This window comes from Emericellopsis cladophorae, assembly GCF_022114955.1.
Source record: "Emericellopsis cladophorae strain MUM 19.33 chromosome Unknown NODE_18_length_329999_cov_121_726099, whole genome shotgun sequence".
Taxonomy (NCBI): domain Eukaryota; kingdom Fungi; phylum Ascomycota; class Sordariomycetes; order Hypocreales; family Bionectriaceae; genus Emericellopsis; species Emericellopsis cladophorae.
The window spans coordinates 92,267-113,089 of NW_026250943.1; the positions used below are offsets into that span (position 1 = coordinate 92,267).

General features: G+C 56.5%; 8 protein-coding genes across 8 annotated transcripts; 4 read left to right on the forward strand and 4 right to left on the reverse strand.

The window, feature by feature from the left end:
* Nucleotides 1-384: 384 nt before the first annotated feature.
* Nucleotides 385-1,490, forward strand: J7T54_004936 (electron transfer subunit alpha-like protein; the record flags this gene model as incomplete). Its single annotated transcript, XM_051505975.1, has 2 exons — nt 385-684; nt 744-1,490. 2 exons carry the CDS (start codon nt 385-387, stop codon nt 1,488-1,490), a joined length of 1,047 nt encoding a protein of 348 aa, XP_051362626.1.
* Nucleotides 1,491-1,534: 44 nt separating this feature from the next.
* Nucleotides 1,535-3,140, reverse strand: J7T54_004937 (NADPH:adrenodoxin oxidoreductase-like protein; the record flags this gene model as incomplete). The annotated part of the gene is made up of 2 exons (XM_051505976.1): nt 1,535-2,818; nt 2,880-3,140. 2 exons carry the CDS (start codon nt 3,138-3,140, stop codon nt 1,535-1,537), a joined length of 1,545 nt encoding a protein of 514 aa, XP_051362627.1.
* A 444-nt stretch (nt 3,141-3,584) lies between these two features.
* Nucleotides 3,585-5,531, forward strand: J7T54_004938 (uncharacterized protein; the record flags this gene model as incomplete). The annotated part of the gene is made up of 3 exons (XM_051505977.1): nt 3,585-3,745; nt 3,804-3,999; nt 4,050-5,531. 3 exons carry the CDS (start codon nt 3,585-3,587, stop codon nt 5,529-5,531), a joined length of 1,839 nt encoding a protein of 612 aa, XP_051362628.1.
* Nucleotides 5,532-5,843: 312 nt separating this feature from the next.
* J7T54_004939 (Mismatch repair endonuclease-like protein) lies at nt 5,844-10,220 on the reverse strand (the record flags this gene model as incomplete). Its single annotated transcript, XM_051505979.1, has 5 exons — nt 5,844-5,861; nt 5,936-8,691; nt 8,752-8,853; nt 9,333-9,746; nt 9,806-10,220. The coding sequence occupies 5 exons, from the start codon at nt 10,218-10,220 to the stop codon at nt 5,844-5,846; spliced, it is 3,705 nt and encodes a 1,234-aa protein (XP_051362629.1).
* Nucleotides 10,221-11,490: 1,270 nt separating this feature from the next.
* Nucleotides 11,491-14,796, forward strand: J7T54_004940 (GPI inositol-deacylase-like protein; the record flags this gene model as incomplete). Its single annotated transcript, XM_051505980.1, has 1 exon — nt 11,491-14,796. One exon carries the CDS (start codon nt 11,491-11,493, stop codon nt 14,794-14,796), a length of 3,306 nt encoding a protein of 1,101 aa, XP_051362630.1.
* A 495-nt stretch (nt 14,797-15,291) lies between these two features.
* Nucleotides 15,292-17,130, reverse strand: J7T54_004941 (putative membrane protein-like protein; the record flags this gene model as incomplete). The annotated part of the gene is made up of 5 exons (XM_051505981.1): nt 15,292-15,773; nt 15,836-15,969; nt 16,035-16,290; nt 16,333-16,981; nt 17,044-17,130. 5 exons carry the CDS (start codon nt 17,128-17,130, stop codon nt 15,292-15,294), a joined length of 1,608 nt encoding a protein of 535 aa, XP_051362631.1.
* A 523-nt stretch (nt 17,131-17,653) lies between these two features.
* On the forward strand, nt 17,654-19,235 carry J7T54_004942 (Membrane protein-like protein; the record flags this gene model as incomplete). Its single annotated transcript, XM_051505982.1, has 3 exons — nt 17,654-17,704; nt 17,765-17,844; nt 17,927-19,235. The coding sequence occupies 3 exons, from the start codon at nt 17,654-17,656 to the stop codon at nt 19,233-19,235; spliced, it is 1,440 nt and encodes a 479-aa protein (XP_051362632.1).
* Nucleotides 19,236-19,379: 144 nt separating this feature from the next.
* J7T54_004943 (RNA polymerase I specific initiation factor) lies at nt 19,380-20,558 on the reverse strand (the record flags this gene model as incomplete). Its single annotated transcript, XM_051505983.1, has 1 exon — nt 19,380-20,558. One exon carries the CDS (start codon nt 20,556-20,558, stop codon nt 19,380-19,382), a length of 1,179 nt encoding a protein of 392 aa, XP_051362633.1.
* Between the last annotated feature and the right edge of the window lie 265 nt (nt 20,559-20,823).

Consider the following 20,823-nt stretch of genomic DNA (forward strand, 5'->3'; position numbering starts at 1 on the left):
GAAATTCGCGACGAACCAGCCTCGATCGATCAATCCCTGCGGAGCCTGAGCCTGACTGAGCCTGGAGCTGACAGCGTCGCTAGCCTCAAACTGAGCCACTCCAGCCACAGTGAGGGTGCATCGATAGTCACGTGATATGCTTCACGTGCCTCTGCCGGTCTCGGCTGTCATCACTGCAAGCTACGGCGGGCAGAATCGGCACTCTTTTTGGGTGCGCGGCAGGTGCCACCACTCGATCGGCGTCGTTGACCTCGGGCCGCCAGTATCCATATCCCGTCAGTCGACGACCGACGCACGACGTGCCTCTCATTTTCTCTCACTCGCCCGACCACGAAGGAACCAGCCAACATATAAACCAATCCGCGTTGATCGAAGTCGGCCATCATGTTTCCCGCCGCTCGACGAGCTGTGGCCAGGCACGCCAGCAGGGTGATTGGCGCAGCGCCCTCTCTGGCGTCCCGCGCCTACGCCCGAAGCCGACTCCTCTCTACACTCGCCGTCTTGGAGCAGCGTGATGGTCAACTCAGCCATGGCTCGCTGAGTGCCTTTACGGCGGCCAAGAAACTCGGCGGAACGGTGCATGGCTTTATTGCGGGCACCAGCGTCGCTTCTGCTGCGCAGGAGGCGGCCAAGGTGGACGGTGTCGAGAAGATCATCAGCGTGGATAACTTGTCCTATGAAAAGGTTGGTTCGACTCTATGCAGCAGCAGTGGCAGCATATCCTCTAACCAGCATCTGTGCAGGGCCTCCCAGAGAACTATGCGCCAATGCTGGTCGAGAACATCAAGAAGGGCGGGTACACACATGTCATCGCCGGTCACACTGCCTTTGGCAAGTCCGTCCTGCCCCGCGTAGCCGCCATGCTCGACTCGCAACAGATCTCAGACATCACCGCCATCGAGAGCGAGTCGACCTTTGTCCGTCCCATCTACGCCGGCAACGCCATTGCGACTGTCGAGTCGTCCGACGCGATCAAGTTCATCACCATCCGAGGCACTGCCTTCGCCGCCGACACACCCGGCTCCGGCTCGGCTGCCATCGAGGCCGGCGTCGACCCCAAGTCGGAGCCCATCTCAGAGTGGGTTTCGGAGGACCTGGCCAAGTCAGACCGTCCTGACCTGGCGACGGCCGGCAAGGTCGTGTCGGGTGGACGCGGTCTCAAGTCCAAGGAGGAGTTTGACAAGGTGATGCTTCCCCTGGCGGACGCCCTCGGTGCTGCCGTGGGTGCTTCGCGCGCTGCGGTGGACAGTGGCTACGCGGACAACAGTCTGCAGGTTGGCCAGACTGGAAAGGTTGTGGCGCCTCAGCTGTACATGGCTGTCGGTATCTCGGGTGCGATCCAGCACTTGGCTGGCATGAAGGACAGCAAGGTCATTGCCGCCATCAACAAGGATGGAGACGCCCCCATCTTCCAAGTGGCGGATGTTGGTCTGGTGGGCGATCTGTTTGAGAAGGTGCCCGAGTTGACAGAGAAGGTGAAGGGTTCATAGCCTGCTGTACATATATACTACAATGGGGCGTCATTCTAGATTACTTAGTCTAAGACGGCGAGCATGTCCGACGTGTTGGTAAACTTCTCCCTTTCTTTGCCGTTTGCTCGGCCCCGGGCCTTTTCCGCCGCATCGATCAGACGCCACTGATCCCATGTTACGACACGACCGGCACGGGCACCAAGCTCCTGCCTCACGCCATCCCATCCATCGGACGCTGAGGGAGAGGCTGACTTGAGGAAATCTTTGCCAGAGAGCCAGTCGTCAGCTATCGCGTCGCCCGTGGTGAAGGCGTCAGACATGGTGGAGGCGATGACGCCCGTGGGGCCTCTCTTGAGCCACCCTGCACAGTACAGCCCAGGCATTTGCCTCGACGCAACGTCTTGGGCGTTCTCATCGGACACTAGGCGTGTGACTCTCCCAAGTCCGTCGTTGCTGACAATGCCCCGTTGCTCGTCGAACTGGATGCCGACTTGCTCAAACCCGGGCAGCGCGACGGAGCGATAGCCCACAGAGCGGAAGACAATGTCGGACGGCAGGATTGCGGTTTCACCGGTAGCCTCGACGCGGGACTGCGGATCATATGGATCGGCCAGCTTTGTCACGTCAAACGCCGTGCTAGCAACGTTCGCTGGTGAGTCCTCGTGACCCAAAAAGTGCTTCGGCGATAGGCAATTGTCCAAGGACCAGGTTTTACTCGTGGAGCCGAGGGCCTTGTCAGGGGTGCCCTTGATGATGACCTCCACTAAGCGCCTCGTTGCTCTGGGCAAAGCCTTGGGATCATCCGGTATCAATGCGCGGTTGGTTGGGTGAAAGGCCACATCCCGCAGCTTCATGAGCTCGCGGACCTCCTTGATTGTGAACGCAGCCTGCATGGGCCCCCTTCTGCCCACGACGTGCACACGCTTGATACGGCTCTCCGCAAGCAATGCGAGGGCATGCTCCGTAATGTCAGTCTTTCGAAGCACGTCAATGTCCTCGAGCAACATCCTCGCGACGTCCAACGCGACATTGCCCTGCCCGATGATAACGGCCTCGTCTCCCCGCGATAGATCCGGCTCGAGGGAGGCAAAGTCGGGCAGTCCATTGTACCAGCCCACGAACCCGCGTGCCGAGTAGATGCCCGACAAGGTCGATTCGCCAGGAATGCCGAGTTTCTTGTCCTCGGAGGCGCCGCAGGCGAAGAGCACCGAGTCGTAGTGGCGCATGAGCGTTTGGAGCTCCACAGTGCCGTGCTCAGCAGAATGACCTGGGTGGCCTATCGACATGTTCCCAATAAAGGTGAAATTCTCAGACGAGGCGATCTCGTCGAACTTGTCTTGGCAGTTCTTATGGCAACGTCAGCTCAGCTGTCATGGTACCTCGTCAATGCTGGCGGGAGCTGCGCACCTTCACCTCTGGATGGTCTGGTGCGACGCCATGACGCACAAGGCCAAACGGCACGGGCAGAGCCTCATACATGTCGACCTTGACGTTGGGCACCTTGTTCATCACTCTGTAGGCGGTATAGAAGCCGGCCGGTCCAGAGCCGACAACGGCCAAGCGCAGAGGCGCATCGCTGGGTCGTGGTGAGCTGGAAGCATGTCGCCTGGTGATGTTTGTCAAAGGCTGCCGCGACACATGAGGCCTGAGAGCCCGGTTCATCCACATGCTTGGTGGTGTAAATAAATGGTCATCTCCAGGCCGGGTCTGGTCAATCCAAGGTGCATTCGGATTGGTGACTGACTGTTGGAATAATCGACTGTTGAAAATGGCGCCGTCTCGGCTCCGAGAACCAGTCGGACGTAGATCCTGACTTACCCTAAACAAGTGTCGGGATTCAGACCTGACAAAACGTGGTTGCTGTGGTGATGGGCTCTTCGTGCCCGAGTAAATACGTAAGAGCCGGGTATCTCACCCTGAACCCATGCGCCCACGTAAGGTATGATACCCAGCCCCACGTTTGCTGACGTCTCCATTGCTGTCGCAAAGCAAGGCGTTTAGTTGATAAGCCTCCGTTCTGCGTTCCTTTCCTCCCGCCTTCCCTTCGATTCAAGACAATTCTTGGACAGTTCGCAGTCTGGTATTACGGCCGGCTTGCTCTCAGTCGGCGCGATGGCTGTTCAACCGCCCTACCTCTACTCTGACCAGCGCGATGACTCTCGCTTCCCGGCAACATCTTTCGATCCAAAGGCTGTCACTCGCGCAAGCTGGCAGAAGCCTGCGCCAAAGCCAAAGCGAGATGGCCCGCTCATATCCTTCAATCGTCATCCAGAGTCAGTGTCCATCCGTCGTGTCGCTGATGCCCACTGTATATACTAACCCGCATTCCAGCGCACACATGGTCTTGACACATCGAGCGAATCCATACGCGCCAATGGGCTCGCGCACAAAGAAGGCGATCAAGTGGCTGCGCAGGGTTCAACTAGGCATCCGAATTGTGCAGATCAACGTGGCGCTTGGCCTGCTGGCGTGCATGGTGATACTCATAAACATGGACGAGGTCAAAGGATGGATCATGCGCATTGTGGTATGTCCTGTTGATCGCTCCCGCAGTGAAAGCCCCCTAACATTTCGCAGCCAGGCATCGTTGCCGGACATTGTCTATACTCCATCTACCATCTTTCGCGTGATGCCACAGGACGCACACCAGGCTCCTCGGCCGCCTACCACATCTTCTCCGCCCTTGCGGATATGATCACCATGGGCTTCTATGCCTTCACTGCACTGACAATCCACAACGAGTCGGGTAAATGGTCCACACGTCTGCCCCAGGGCAGCGAACTACTCGGCGCTGTGGTTCTAGCCGCTTACTATGGGCTCGTCGGCTCGGGCAGTCTCCACGGTGCTTCACTGTTCATGTCGCTGTGGCTGGCCTGGGCTTTCCGCAAGATAAGCCTGATGCCTCCGGACATGAACCCCCTGGAGGATAACCTCACAGCTCGACCAAAGCACAAGCGCAACCAGTCCTCCATGACAACCTTGACAAACAACGAAAGCGAATATGAGAAGCGCTTGTCTACACCGGGAAGTGGCCGGCCCTGGTCGCAAAACTCATACGGAGAGGAATCACCTCGCCGTTCTGTGCCCTTCATGCACACTCGCCAGGGGTCCAGCATCTCCTTTGGTTCAGGCAGTCCTACCAGGGCCAATTTGCCGGACCGTCAGTACCAGATTGTCGCAGGCAACATGTCTCCTCGCAACTCCGCCATGTCGCCCCAGTCCAACAAACTGTCTCGTCCAGTTTCCGCCCAAAACAGCGCCTATGCCGAGCTTCCCATGCAGGATGCCTTGGATCAGGACGCTCGGGTTGGCAAATTCAGGGAAGCCTGGGCGCCTACTGATTCTATGGTGTCGCGGACCAACCGGCGCAACAGGGAGGCTGCGGTGGCCATGCGTCAAAACAACAGAAACAGCGCCGCTTATGCTGCTTTGACCGACGAACGATACGACGTGGAGGATTCCGACTCCGAGTATGGGAACGAGAACGATCTGAACGATGGAGATCTTTCGCAAGGCCTCCACCCCAACCCCTTGCGGTCCAACCCGCATGACACCGAGAAGAGGCTGGCGGACCGCGCCAAGACCCCTTTCTACCCTGTGATCAACAAACATCAGTCGGCCGACATGGCCGTCTTCGGTGGATCCGGCAAGGTGGAGGAGATGAAGCACTACTCTGTCGATGCCAGCACACTATCCGAGACGAGCCACAACCGGAGGCGCGTCTCTGACAAGGACATTGCCGACGAAGCGGACCCGATACCAGCAGCAATGCCGACCAAGCGCTGGTCGCAGCGTCTCATGAAGAAGAGGGACTCTTCCATCCAGCCAGACTCGGCTTTCCTGGCCAAGCCGTACGGAGAGCTCAAGAGCGCCACGCCACCCATCATAATAGGCAACGATCGCAAGATCTCGTCTGGCAACGACTATGGTTCCCAGTACATCGGGTCCATGCACGGGCGTCGCAACGTGAGCGGCAAGGTTGCCGAGGAGGGCAGAGCAGTACCGGCGAGGAAGCCCGTCAACACGGATATTGGCTTTTACGCACACAAGGGGTACTAGGCCCCAAGGTGACTATTTATGGGAATGTGAATGTGAGCAACGTATGCGGAAAGGGGAAAATGGTAGCAGGCGTTTTTTGGTTTCTTTGGTCAGGATGGATTTGATGAAACACAGAGATGGTCATGTATTTATGGAGCACGATGTCTGTCTGCTTCCCGCGGGACATGGTCAGGATGAAGGCACGTACAGAGAGAATTGACGATTTATACCCCCCTGTACTCATTATTCCAAACATGAGACAGACCTGTCTGTCATGCTGCTGCCCATGAAGCTAAAGAAAGACACTCTTGCACATCATGATTCCAACTCTTCTCATCCCACATTTGCATTCTACACAAATGGCGCATGGTTGGTCGACCGTGAGGGCAATTCCAGGGTTTATCAAGTTCGCCCATGTGGCCTACAACGTTGCTCATCTGGCTCCGCGTCAGAGCCTTGCCGATCATGATACTACTCCGACACGCACGCATAGCAAACATCTTTCTGACCTTGGCCGGCCGAGGAATGTGCTTCGACTCGGAAGACTCCTCGCCCAACAGCGCAATGAGCTCTTCCAAGTCCGCCACGTTAAAGGTTGTCTCACGACTGAGTGGCAGGGCCATGAGTTGGCAGCGGGACCCAACGGGGGTGTCGCCGCTCGTGTCGATGCTGACCTTGAATCCGTTTGCCTCAATGGCCTCGGGGTTCTGCATGACGATTTCCTCCTCGAGGGCCGTGAGCTCGAGGCGCTTCGGATGCACCAGACGCTGGGACTGGACAATGGTGACATCCTGCAACCGCTCAAAGTTGTACTTTTCGTCCGAGGCGTGCTGGTCGATGATGAAGAGCTCGTCTGCATTGGGCTGGTTGGACCGGGGGGAGCCCGGGCGGATAGCGATGATGAAGCCCATATTGAACTGCCCAATGATGCGCATCGCGCCAAAGTCGGATTTCTGGATAATGAGCGACAGTTTGGACTCGGCGTCTGTCGAGGTGATGTCCTCCATTTCGTTCGTTGACGCCGCTTGAGACGAGGTCGTGTGGCGCAACGAAGTGGTCCATGTTGTCATCATGGACTGAATCGCTCCCTCGCCAGTCGTGACACTCTGGATAATCTGCAGGGTTGCGTCTTTACGACGTGAGCTCGCTTGAAGAGAGTGGCCCCTAGTCTTGGCGAAAGCAGCCGCGTCCTCGCCATCTTCAGTGTCCACGGCTCTGGTGCTTGGTGCATGATTCTGCTCGCCGGCTTCGATGGCAGAGCCTTCTTCTGGTCTGTCGTCAGAGTGGTGAGACGACCCGGATGCAACACTCGACTCGGCTTGTGAACTGGCTTGACGATGGGTGGTTCTGACGTTTTCCTTGTCTTCGTCCACCAATTTGGGCTCTGGTGCATCTATAGGAAGTTGTGCCATAACAGTAGCTTGGCGTTCACTGACGCCCGAGTCTTCAGAGCGACCCCTGAGACCTGCCGTGAACTTTTGACTTAGGCTGCCGCCGAATGACGGCTTTGTTGGCAACTCCTCATCGGACGACGATTCTTCTTCGATGTCCTCCGTCCCATCAGAATGCGCGTCATACAAGACCCTACGACGCTTGTGCGAACTGGATGGGACCTCTGGATCGCCGATTGTGATGCTGATAGGCTCTGAGGCTGGTTTGCTAGGACTTCGATGCGCTAGCGGACTTGACTTGGGGATTTCCTGCCTCACATGCTGCACCTTGGGAATGGGTAATTGGGGAGGACCGGCCTCTGGTACGAAGAGCTCTGGTTCGTTGCTGTACTGGTGGACGAGAGGATGTCGTGGTTCGGGTTCAGCCATGCTCACGTCCTCGTCCTTGGGGATTTTCTCTTCGACATCAATCTCTTTGGTACTTGTCGAAACAGGCTCCTGTCTGGCTGTACGTGATGGCGTAGCATGCTGCGTACGCGCTCCGTCAGATGCTTCTGTAGCATCACGCCGTTGAATCCACCGGTCGATCAGATTGTCGGCTCTGTTAGTACTAGCCTTGACGGAGGGAGTCCGCGAGTGGCTGCTCCTCAACAGATGTGCCCTAGACGCACTGCTACGGGATGCTTCTGCCGAATCAGAGTCAGAGTCAGAGTCAACTGGCGCAGCAGCAGGTGTGACATCTTGACCGCGCCAGGTCTGGGTTCGGGCGGGTGTTGCAGAATCCCGCTGACCAAAGGGACTCTGCTTTGTCCTAGCAAGCTGAGAAGTTGGTACCGAGTAGTCCTGCGAGTCGAATAGGTCGCCCAGTGCAGAGCGGAGTGAATCGAGAAGCTGATTCTGTTCATGGAGGAGAATCGTGCGCTTGTCCGGACTCACATTCACATCATACATGTGGGTGTCCAGTTGAATGTCGGCCATGATGAATGGCGATTGCGTCGAGTTGTACGACTTGTAAACCTCGTTGAAGGCTTTGGCAAACTGAGGCAAGCCGCATGGCCGTCCATTGATGAAGAACATTTGACGATCGGGTGTCTGACGACCTTCGCCTTGGGCTGGTCGAGACACATGCCCAACAATCCGGACTTGGGTGGAGACTGGCCCATTGTCGACCGGTGGCTGGAGCACAGAGCTGACAGCCGACGGCTGCATTTCGAGCGTTAAATCCAGGGGCACGAGGCCCGTCATGGTCTTGGCGCCAAATATGTTGATAATGTTGTCCTTTGTCGCGGCATTGCCCTTGGTTGAGAAGAGGACGATCCGCTTGCCCTTGGTAGGCTGCTGCGATACAGAGAACTTGAGATTCGTTTGGATGCAAGCGTACTGGTTGAGTAGAGCAATGACCTTGTTCCACTCCCGCTTGATATTCCTCTCAAGCTCTTTCCTGCGTACGGGGAGGTTGTGAAATAGCTTCTCCACGGACACGGTTGTCCCCTTTTGCGCGGCCACCACATTCGTCCCCTTCAACTTGCCAGAAGGCTCAAAGCTGAGCTTAGAAGCCTTGGGGGCATCCTTTGGTAAGCAAGTGGTGACCGTCATTGTGGAAAGAGCGCATAGTGAGGCGAGTGCTTCACCTCGGAAGCCAAAGGTGTCTAGCGATCCTATGTCGGCGTACGTTGACAGCTTTGAGGTGTGATGCTTCAAAGCGACAGATTCATAATTTGCTGGCGCAATTCCACCACCATTATCTTGCACCTCGATCAAGTCGAGCCCTTGGTTCTTGAAGCGGACATCTGGCGGGTATTAGTGAGTACAGTGATCTGGTGCGTGTCTTGGGCACGGGGTATCCGCACCAACGTTGTTAGCACCAGCGTCTATGCTGTTTTCCACGAGCTCCTTGACGACAGAACAGAGGTCGACGATGACCTGACCAGACTGGATCTGATGGATCTGATCTTGTTAGTACTCTTGAGGGTGGTCCACGACTACGTAGCTGGAGCCTTACGGTGCGCCCATCAATCTGCTTGATAGTAGCCATGAAGCATTTCGAAAGATATGCAGTACGGACGGCAATGCAGGGCAGCAGGCTTTGTCGATGTCACAACGACCACTGTTATCGGTTGTGCCTGATGTACCTCCGTACGTAGACGTGGTTGAAACGCGTAACGACGTTGAAGACGCGTTAAGTGGTCCACTAGCGGACTTTGCTACGTCCGAATCCCCGAATGCCGGCAGTGGCCGGCCATTGCAGATGAGGGACATGCATTGACGTCATCGCAAGGTGTACATAGATCCCGCAACATGTTGATTTAACCCTCAAAATGAGGGCTGCTGATTACAGTCGAGCTTCAGCCTCTGTGGTCACATTGGAAACGAGAGTTTACGAATTGATGTTCATATCACATAAACTATGCCCGCTGCACGTTGACCTTACCGTCAGCCGTGCCAAAGTAGGCCGCAACCGGCTTTTGTGCCTGCCCCTCCTTACCCAGACCAACTGCTTGGGTCCCGTTGAAGCCATGGAAAAGGCCAATCTCGACGATGCCAGGTGTGCGGAGCAACTCGTCGGCAAGTTTGCTTACCTCCCAAATACCGCCCTTGCCGAGGCCATCGACCCCGGGTGTCAGGTCGCTGGGCAGCAGCAGCGGTGGGAAAGGCGCGTCGATGATCCACATACCATTGTCCGTGACGCACTCACCAGCCTTGCTGGGGAGACCCGAGCGGACGGCAGGTGCTGGAGAGCCCAAAGCCTGGAGACGAAGAAGGACATCTGGTGCAGAGAGGGGAAGAACCTCGATAGGAATGTTCTTCCATGTAGTGCAGAGTCGTGGTGACTGCTTGCGGTAGTCTGGGCATTCTTAGCACTGCACGATCAAAATTCCAACCCCCGAGCATTAAGTCACTCACCCGCCACGGCGACAAAAGTCTTGGCCGCGATAGCAACCAGCTTCTCCTGGAAGAGGCAGGCGCCGCCACCCTTGATCAGGTTGAGCTCAGCGTCAACCTCATCCGCGCCGTCAAAGCAAACATCAAGCTGCACAGGCCTGCCATTGACAACGGGCCTCTCATCGAGGTTTGCCAGGGTGAGCCCAGCAGTGCGGATCAGACCCTTGGATTGGCTGCCTGTGGGTATGAAGACCATGTTCTTGAAAAAGTCGACTCCCTTGGCCACGATGGCTTCCACCACGTAGACGACGGTACTGCCGGAGCCAATGCCGACGTAGCGATGGCTCGGGAGCAGGTGTTCATCGACGGCTTGGGTGGCAGCGGCTTTCTTGGCCGACTCGACCAACGCAGCAGGGGAGGGGGCTGCGACAGACATGGTGATTGTGTTGATGTGCAAGCACTGCTGAAAATTATGGTAGCTTGTCGAACCTTTGCTTCAAGATATTGCGCAAACGGACGGCCAAGGTTTTGTTAGCGGTTGTACATACAAGAGTCAAGACATGGCCAAGACGAATAGGGTTAGCCCACTTGCTACTCTGCCAGTGGCCCTTGCCGCCGGCCTGCAAGGCTCCAGTTGGCTGAGGACGGTCTGTGCTTTTGTGCATAGCGCGCGGGACGTATCGTGATGATTGTCAGGGAGATTAGCAGCATTGTGAATATCAAGTGTCCATTCATGCAAAGATGCAAAGGAGTTCCCAGTCAAAACTTAAAAACCTGAGGAGGGTTCAGCTCAGGCAGCGCCGAGTATAATCCCCAGGGCCTTGAACGCTCATCGTCATAATATCACGCCAGGCCATGCCAATAGGCATGTCTGCCAACAATGCAGAGATCGACTTCAAGGCGAATCGCACTGGCAACAGCGGTCAGGGAGCACCGGTGCTGGAGTGCTTCGTCTCATTTGGTAATATCGCAACCTGCCAGAGTAATGCATTGAGCACGTGAAAAAAGTCACATGCCGCTTCAGGGTATGCAGAATCACTGCCAGATGCGAGGCTTTGGCGGCCAAGACCGCGGCTGGCGCCCATCAAGCTGGTGGGAGGCGAATGGACGCCGGCTCTCCGGAAGAAGTAAGTAAGAGGCTTTTATTAACCACAGACTGACCGACTCCAGCAAGCCCAGTCAGTTCCTGTCACATAACGAAAGAGACTGAACTGGATGCGTTGCTGCGAGACATGAGTTTTGCACCTGCACGGCGATCGACAGGGCACTTACGTACTTGTGAACGCACTGCCCGGTCCAGTCCAGTCCATGTCCCTGGTACGATGTATCAGACCAGCCAGCAGGTGCCGCGTTCTGCATCCACTACCATCGACAATCGACTATCGATCACCGTAGGATAATTATATCACATACGTACGCACCCCATCGAGCAGACCCTGGCCGACCCCCTTACACACTTGTCGCTCCTCGAACCTCCACTCGCTCTTCCATATCTGCGATATCATCGTCTTTACGACATGCGGCGTCGCTTGCATTTGCGCGACTCCTCCAAAACCGGATTCAACTTCCACTAGCTAGTCTCGGCGCCTCGCGAGCCGCGAGCCCCCTCTACCCTTGCCCTCAAGATAACGTCGCGCCAGCGCCAGTCGCGTTGCGCTATTTCGACATTGAACTCCTCCAGTCCTCGTTCCTCGCTCGACATTTCGATGAAGCCGCGACCGCCGGCAACGGCCGCCGGCACTGCTGCGACGCCCTCGCCAAACAATCTGAACTTATCCAAGCACGACACCACGGACGGCAAAGGTGTTCGGGTATCAGGATCCTCTTCGACGGTAGAGAGCAACGGCAGCGTCAAAGCAAGCGGCAAGCAGAGCAATGGCAGCACGGAGACGCTACCAGCCCTCTTGGATCGGCCATCTTCATCCCACAACAAGGCTGCCAAGGCTATCCACAATGGTCGCAGAAGTTCATGGTCAATATCGCTCTTGTCTTTGGCAATGGCTAGTCTTGGCATTAGCCTCCTGCTAGCCATCGTGAACTCGCTCGTCACTCGTCAGTTCGATCCCAAAGGATGCCGCATGTCCTACATGAGACCGTCGTACATACCCTTCCCCGACTTCGACACTGAACATACGAGGTTCGCGACCAAGTACTCCTTGTACCTGTACCGCGAGCAAGGGGTCGACGACCCGGATAAGCTACGAGGCACTCCCGTCTTGTTCATCCCCGGCAACGCTGGGAGCTACAAGCAGGTCCGGCCCATAGCCGCAGAGGCAGCCAACTACTTCAAACAGTACGTCGTGACCGACGGCTTCTCGATCGGCGCCGGCGTACGCAACCTTGACTTCTTCACGGTCGACTTCAACGAGGACATTACTGCCTTTCACGGGCAAACGCTGTGGGACCAAGCCGAATACCTCAACGAAGCAGTGCGGTACATTCTGGCGCTCTACTCTGACCCGCAACGTGTAGTCCGTGACGCACACCAGCCCGAACCATCCTCAATCATCATTCTGGGGCATTCGATGGGAGGCATCGTGGCACGGACGATGCTTGTGCAGCCAAACTACCAAACCGACTCCATCAATACCATCATCACAATGTCCGCTCCTCACGCACGGGCTCCTGTCAGCTTTGACGGCCAGATTGTCCAAATTTACGACCAGATCAACGGCTTTTGGAGGGACGCATTCACACAGAAGTCTATTGGTCAGAACCCTCTCAAGGATGTCACGCTTCTGTCCATTGCGGGAGGTAACCTCGACACTATCGTGCCGTCCGACTATGCGAGCGTCGACTCACTGGTACCGGAGACGCATGGTTTTACTGTGTTCACGACCGGCATTCCTACAGTCTGGACCAGCATGGATCACCAAGCCATCTTGTGGTGCGATCAGTTCAGAAAAGTGGTGGCTCACTCGCTTTTCGATATCGTTGACGTCCGCCGCGGGTCCCAGACCAAGCCCCGGGAAGAGCGCATGAACGTCTTCAGGAAACGTTTCCTGACGGGCCTGGAATCATCCAACATGACGACACCGCAAACGCGGGATCCTACGACGCTTCTTAGATTCAACGACGACTCCACGGAGGTGCTGTCTCCCGGCCACCGACTTGTCTTGTCTGAGCTTGGAGGACACACAAAAGGCAAAGCCCATCTCATCCCGGTTCCCCCACAAGGATCGCCCCAATCGAAGCGATTCACGCTCCTCACCGATCAGTGGCTCAATGGAGGCACTGCCGACGACCTCGACGTGCTATTGTGTAGAGTTTCAGATTACATGCCCGGCTCATTGCCGATGATTGACCTTGCCAAGGGCACCGCTCGCGCAACGACTCTCGCTTGCAGACCGACTACAGGCGATGTGTCACTCCTCCCACCCTCCACCTCGGCCAGCCGTCATCCGTTCACCAGGGATGGAGAGGCAAAGAAGGACCCGTTCTCCTATGTTCAATATGACATTGAAAACATTTTGGATGATCAGTTCATCGCAGTGGTGGACAGGAAATCGTCGACTGCCAGCAAGTTCCTGATTGCGGAACTGAGCGATTACTCGGACTTTTATCAGAAGCACGACATTAATCTCATGCAGCTCTTGCAACAAGGCATCATGGCCGTCCTCCCTGCCAACCGACCCATGGTGACAGAAGTGGAGATATCCAGTATGACATCGAGTCTCTTGGCCTATCGGCTTCACTTGAAGCAGGACGCGTGCCGTGGAAAGCCAGCACTGTTCGCTCCCTTGGTCCGGCAGTACATTGAGCATCCTTACGAGTCACGCTTTTTTGTCAATGCTCAAGATGTGGACGTAAGCCTGCACGGCGTCGCACCGTATCTGCCCCCTTCCTTGAAGCCTCGTGAGGCCAAGGGGGTGACGTTCCAGTTCTGGACAGACCCATCGTGCGAAACGAGCCTGCAAATCACGCTCGCCGTGGACCCTTTTGCAAGCCTCGGCAAGCTCTACATGCGATACCGCACAGTCTTTGCAGCATTCCCCTTGCTGATTGTGACGCTCGTACTGCGGAAGCAGTTCAGGGTGTACGACCTCACGGGGACCTTTGTCTCCTTTGCCGAGAGCCTGGACTTGTCGCTCCGTCGGTCAATCCCACTGCTCGTACTCTCCATGACCATGCTGTCTCTCTCTGTGGGAACAGCTGTCGGCGCCGGGAGGTTTTTGTCACTCAAAGACCTCCTGTCAAGGACGCCTGTACCGATCGATTTTCAAAAGAACGATCTTCTGATTGGCACAAGCGATCCATTCTACTGGTTCCTGGTGCCACTCATCGGTATCGTCTGCCTGGGAGTGTGTGTGATACTGCACTACGCTGCCCTAGGACTGACGCATACTCTAGCTGGCATATGGTACCTGGTCGGTCTTGTCCCAGCATTTGGCTCGACGCCTGTCACACAGTCGTCATATACGCCCACAACGCCGCGAAGACGCATGATCACGACCATTACGCTGCTGTTGCTGGTCTCCTTCCTGATCCCCTACCAGTTTGCCTACCTCGTGGCATGCCTGGTCCAGCTGTGCGCAGTCGTCCGCGCGCTGCGCACCACGCGCCACTGCCCGTCCACCGCAAACACCAACTACTACAACTACGCGCACTCTGTTCTCCTCTTGATGCTGTGGGTCCTCCCAATCAACCTGCCCATCCTGGCCGTCTGGATCCGGAATCTGGCGGTGCACTGGCTCACGCCCTTCTCCTCGCACCACAACATCCTGTCCATTGCGCCCTTCATCCTGCTGGTGGAGAACCTCACATCGGGGAAGATGGTCCCTCAGCTCAAGGGCGGACTGCGCCATGTGACCAGCATATTACTGTTTGCCACCGCCGTGGCAGCGGCCATCTACGGGGTCTCACACGCCTACATGCTTCACCACCTTGTCAACATCATCGCGCTGTGGCTTGTCATTGTCCACGCGACTGGCGATTCATGGTCCCTGACAGGCGTCGGCGCCATGTTCGACGGCACCGCGAGTGAAGGTCGGCAAGTCAAGAAGACACCATGAGAGCGCGTGCCCACCGTGGGGCACACTACATACGATTTGACGGCCTCTATTTACATAGACTAACTATACTTAATCACCATGGACGCGGAGTTGTCGATGCCCGATTCGTGAACTCGGCATTGCTCCGCGTCTCTGCACCGGCACGCCGGTTACATACATTGCCTCGGCGTTGGGTCGGACTTTTGACGCTATTTTCCTTTTTCTCAGAGCATAGCATGTATTATTGGAAGGCTGGAGGTCTGGGATCACTGTTTGCGATCATGACAGCGCCGGGTTCTGGGAACTCGGGCAGGGGCGGCAGGTTGATCAGCTCCGGTGTCAGGAATTACAGTACTCGGCCAAGCATATATACAAATAATCACATAACATTCGACATTTCAAACGCCAGCAGCCGTGTGATCTGCGGTGCCCTAGAGCCGTTCCATGCTCCGCACTAGCGCTCTCGAAATAACCTGAGATGTAATGTATTTGTTTCCAACGTGGAGTCGTCAACCTCTAGTCCTCCTCATCGCCCTTGGACAATTCCTTATTGTGCCTGACATGCTGGTGGCGAATGGTCCACAGGGACGCACCCAGCCCGACAACGCAAGAGCAAAAAGTCATCCAGTACGCGCTCTTGTAGCACTCCAGCCCATCCATGCACATCATCTCGCCACTGGGGCGCTTGACAGTGTGTGCGTCGTACGTCTGCCCGTAGAAGATGTTGAACACGTTGGAGGAGACCACAGGGGCGAGCGTGATGAAACCCCAGTTCTGGCTCAAGCCGCGGATCCCGAAGGTTTCGGCGACGATGGACGGGAAGACGCCAAACAGGAAGCCATACCCCAGGCCCGAGAGGCTAGAGACGAAGCCCAGCAGGTGCGGGTTCTCAATGTTGAGAGCGCAGACCTGGGCGCAGAAGAAGATGACGGTGGCAAGCACCAAGCACCAGACGCGACTAGCGTGCAGGCGCTTGACGAGAAAGTCGGAACCGACGCCTGGAGGGTTGTGAGTGAGACAGTCCATCGCTGCGGGAGCAGGGGAGGGTAAGGGGACGTACCACTGGACAATCGTCCCAGGAAGCTGCAGACCGACAGGATGGAGACATGCATCTGCTGACGCGACACCAGAAACTCGGAGCTGACGGAATCGTCGTGCTTCTTCCAGAGGGCCTTGGCGTTGTTGCCAATGTTGCTGTCGGCGGGTCAGCGTGCCATCCGGATCACGGTCGGTGGTAAGAACGTGGTCAGGCGACTTACTTGATGGTCATGAGACCGACACCCGCCAAGATGGCCATGATCAGGAACAGTTGCCAAAATTCAACGTTTGCCAGGAGCTTGAGTCCGCGAATATCTACTCGGTGCGAACGATCCAAATCAATAATGCTGTCCGCCACCAAATCCTCAGAGGAATCACAGGGACTGGGAAAGAGGGGCGTGGTCTCGTCAGGATCTTCACGGCGGTACGCCGCGGCATCGCCAACGGATGTTGGTGTATCGGGACTGGCAATAGTGTCTGTGCTTGTGATGGTGGTGTGTGAAACTGATTCCGACGTACCGGGTTCCATATCATTACCGTTGGCTCGACGAGCCTTGAGTTCCTTGGAGGATGTTCGCCAAAGGCGGGCTGGACGATCGGGCACGAGATCCTCTGCATCGTCCTCCTCACCATCACCAGACTGCAGTGCATGGTAGCTGGAGCGCTGGTGCGGGTAGACCTTGAGGAAGAAGAAGCCCACCAAGGTCAACCCGCATGTCCCGACCCCCAGCAGCAACAGAAAGTCGCTGGGGTCGCCCGGGAAGAGGATGCCGCCCAGCAGCGAGAAGAAGAAGGCGCTGAGGCCAAAGGCCGCGAGTGGAAATGCGGTGGCAGTGCCTCGGTCTTGAGGCCAGTTGAGGGCAGATGTCTTGACCGCGGCAGCGAAGGCCATGCATCCGCCGAGGCCACTCAGATACGAAAAGAAACAGAGCAGTGGGACCGGCCCGGATGCGCTGTCATACGCACGATGGAGAGGAAAGTAGCCGACGGCGAGCAGGACGGAGCCTGCCAGAACGGCTGGCCTCGGGCCTCCATTGTCGATGAACATGCCTATGGGCACACCCATCGTGTACATGCCCAGGTTACCAAAGAGCCCAATGAGATTGCTCTCTGTCGCTGAGAGCCCGAGTCGCTCTGCAAACTGCGGCGCCCACGCGGAGTACACATACTGGGCTGGTCAGTATTGCCCGTGACTGGAGGGCTCCTTGGGCGAAGATCGCGAGCACTCACATTGGATCCACAGGCCAGCGCTATCGCGGTGGCAGCGACGCTCGCAATGATGCGGCCTCGCTTGTCCGCCATCGCGTCGGAAGACATTGCAAGAGGGACTGGAAATTGCACGTTATCTGACAGCCATGGAGGAGTCTACGGAGAAACAAGGGAAAAGGGAACGGGCAAAAGGAGTGAAGCACGGAAATGGGCACGAGATAGATAATGCAACGTGGATTCCTCCTCGTCCTCTCATCGTGGTTATCTGGGCGGTTATACGTACCGTGCAGAGGAGAGCTTGTGCACGGTCTTTGACACTGTATTGAAGCCGGTTCTCGGCGCTGCTGACGCGGCTTAGTAACTTGAAGGCACCAAAGAACCTTGGGAGGTACCCAAGGTACAGAGTACCTGAGGCTTGCACCGCGTGCCACTTCCTGTGAATCCTGATGCCTCCACTGACCTCATGAGCCACCGTTGATGCGCCCACGTCGAATCCTACAACTGCACACGTACCACGACGCCTGACCCACCAGCGGATTCGTGTCGACACGACCACCGTGCCCGAACGCTCGAACAAACCTCAGTAGAGGCCACAGCGCCGCCGCGAATCTTCAAAAGCGTCAAGCACATCATGGGTGCCCTGCTGTCGCTGCCACTGCTGGCGATTCCCAGCGTGGGAACGGTATGACGACCTCACCCAGCCGTCGTCCTGCCAGTGACTCTTGCTGATGCTCAAGTATAGCTGGTGTCGTTTGGAGCCAGCTGCTGTGGTGCAGCGACTTGCTCAATGGTCTGCAGCGCATGTGGAAAATGCGGCAACAGGTATGGAATATCCACGGGCGCGCTCTTCTTGACGCCGACCATGATCGCGTGTAGCTAGCCAGCTAACGGATGCCGCCTACAGTGTCGCAACCCGTATCGCATACGCCCTCATGCTCCTCGTCAACTCGATCCTGGCGTGGATCATGCTTACGCCCTGGGCGATTGAGAAGCTCCAGCATCTGATGCTCGACTACGTCAAGATTAACTGTCCGACTGGTCAATGCTATGGCTGGCTTGCTGTCCACCGCATCAACTTCTCCCTCGGTCTTTTCCATCTACTCTTCGCTGGCCTCCTGTTTGGCATCAAGACTTCGAGAAGTCCTCGCGCTGCCATCCAGAATGGCTACTGGGGTCCCAAGATCATTCTGTGGCTGGCGTTCATTGTGCTCTCGTTCCTCATCCCGGACGAGTTCTTCATGTTCTGGGGCAACTACATCTCCATGATCGGTGCTACTCTGTTCCTCCTGCTCGGCTTGATCCTGCTGGTTGATCTGGCGCACACATGGGCAGAGTACTGCTTGGCACAGATCGAGGATACCGACTCGAGGTTCTGGCGATTCGTCCTGATCGGTTCGACACTGAGCATGTACATTGGCTCCATCGCCATGACAGTCGTGCAGTACATCTTCTTCGCTGACTCGGGCTGCTCGATGAACCAGGCCGCCATCACCGTCAACCTCATCCTGTGGGTCGCCATCTCCATCATCTCCATCAACCCCACCGTCCAGGAACACAACCCCAAAGCTGGTCTTGCGCAAGCGGCCATGGTCGCTGTGTACTGCACCTACCTCACAATGTCGGCTGTGTCCATGGAGCCGGATGACAAGCATTGCAACCCCCTGATCCGAGCTCGAGGCACGCGGAAGACCTCTGTTGTTATTGGTGCCATTGTTACCATGTTGACGGTGGCGTACACCACTACCCGCGCAGCCACCCAGAGTCTGGGCATGGGCAACTCGACCGGTGGAGTGCGTCTTCCCGACGACGACGAGCACGACCTAGTCACCCAGCAGCCTGGCGGCCGCCGCGAGATGCGGGCCGAGGCCCTACGACGCGCCGTCGAGGAAGGCAGCCTCCCAGCCGATGCTCTGCTCGAAGACGACGATGAGGACAGCGAGACGGGCGCCAACACGGCCCACGACGACGAGCGCACCAGCACGCAGTACAACTACAGCATGTTCCACATCATCTTCTTCCTGGCGACGTGCTGGGTTTCGACGCTCCTGGTCCTGCAGCACGAGGATTCTCTCGAGGACGGCAACTTTGCTACCGTCGGGCGCACGTACGCCGCCAGTTGGGTCAAGATCATCAGCGCCTGGGCTTGTCACGCCATGTACATCTGGACGCTTGTCGCGCCCATTGTACTACCTGAGCGATTTGACTTTGACTAAACTGCATGAATTATACTTTGAGCATTGGAGCGTCGGGATGCTGGGGCGCAAAGGAGTCTTTTATTGATTACACTGTCATATCCATAGCAGCCAAGCATTAGTCTTGAAACATGTGTGTTTAGTTTTTAACAGGCATGCCGCGATTTATCCTGCCTCTCTGATAGGGAGCGAGGAGTACATGGGCACAAGCGGTGACCCGTGTGATGTCCTGTCCAAGCCCATGGCTGCCATTATATGGGGGTCCGCGTTGCTTTCCAGCGTCGCATACAGGTCCATCGCCTTTTGTGCCTCCTCCTTTTCAGCTGCCCTCCTCTCCTCCACTAAACCTGCCTGCGCTGTTGGCTGGACGGGTACCACCAAGTCAGAAATGTACAGAGACGCCGTGGCATAGAGCTGAAAGAAGATGCCTCGCCGTTTGTACGGCTCATCCTTGGTAAGCTCCCGCAGCCGATGTTGAATATCTTCAACGGCGCTCAAGGTTTTTATCCGGAGATCGTCCTTCATGTCCAAGTGGCGCTCCTCGCGAGCACTCTCCAGGTCGTCTATGGCCTCGCCCTCGAGTTTCATGTCCTCCTCCCACTGCGCGAGGTGATCGTACAGGGCCTCGAGACCAAGTACATGTTCGGCGTGCACATTGTAGATTTCGCAGCTCAGCATGGCTGCATAAAAGTCCACGGCGCAGATCGCTTGGGGTCGTACGCGCGTCCACGGATGCTGCTGAATGAGAGACTCAAAGTAAGCCTTCACCTTGGGCATGTTCCTTGCTGAGCCCCATCTACGTTGCCTGCGCGGTCTCTGGACTGTGCCTTCGTCTTCTGTCTCGACTTGAACGGGGGTCTCTCCCTCGCGCATAAGAATTTCCGCACCGATGGCCCAGAGGTCGTTGTGGCGCACATCGATCGGTGTGCCATGAGGCTGCAGTTGCAGTACAATCCCGTACGCTCTCGAGGCTCGTTCGACGTCTCCTTGATCTAGGAAATGGTGTATACTCTGAATGAGCAGGTGGAGTTGTTTCTCTCTCTGTCCAATGGTTCTGGGCTTGCCGGGCGGGCCATCTTCAATGTTGGGCTCTACCTGTTGAGGAGGCCGCGCAATTCGCTGGGAAATCTGGCTCCGATGGGGAAAGTTCGGTATCTTGAGTGAAGGGTCCTGGTCAGTGTCTTTGAGGCCGGCGAGAGAGAATTGGACAATCTCAGCCGGCGAACGACTGTAGGGGTTGATGGCATCTGCCGGGAGTCGATCCAACGGCGCCAAAGATTGAGATGCTACTGCAGAGAGCGTCCGTTTGCGCTTTGTCGGTGAGTGCTGGGACCTTGAGGCCATTTCGTATGCGCCATTCGGCCAGCGATTGGTGTTTTAATGGAAGTTGGTCAATGATAATGAAGACGCAGGAATCGTCTTGTCTTGCATGGGCGATGGTGGTCGTTAAGAAAACGATGAAAGCAGCACCACGACCCATTTGAGACAACATAGGCGTTTTTTGAAAGAACCACATTACTATGCTTGATTTATATGCTGCAATCACAATTGGGAAATCAGGCGCCATAGGGACGACATAGCAAGCTGTCGCACATCACCACAACATACA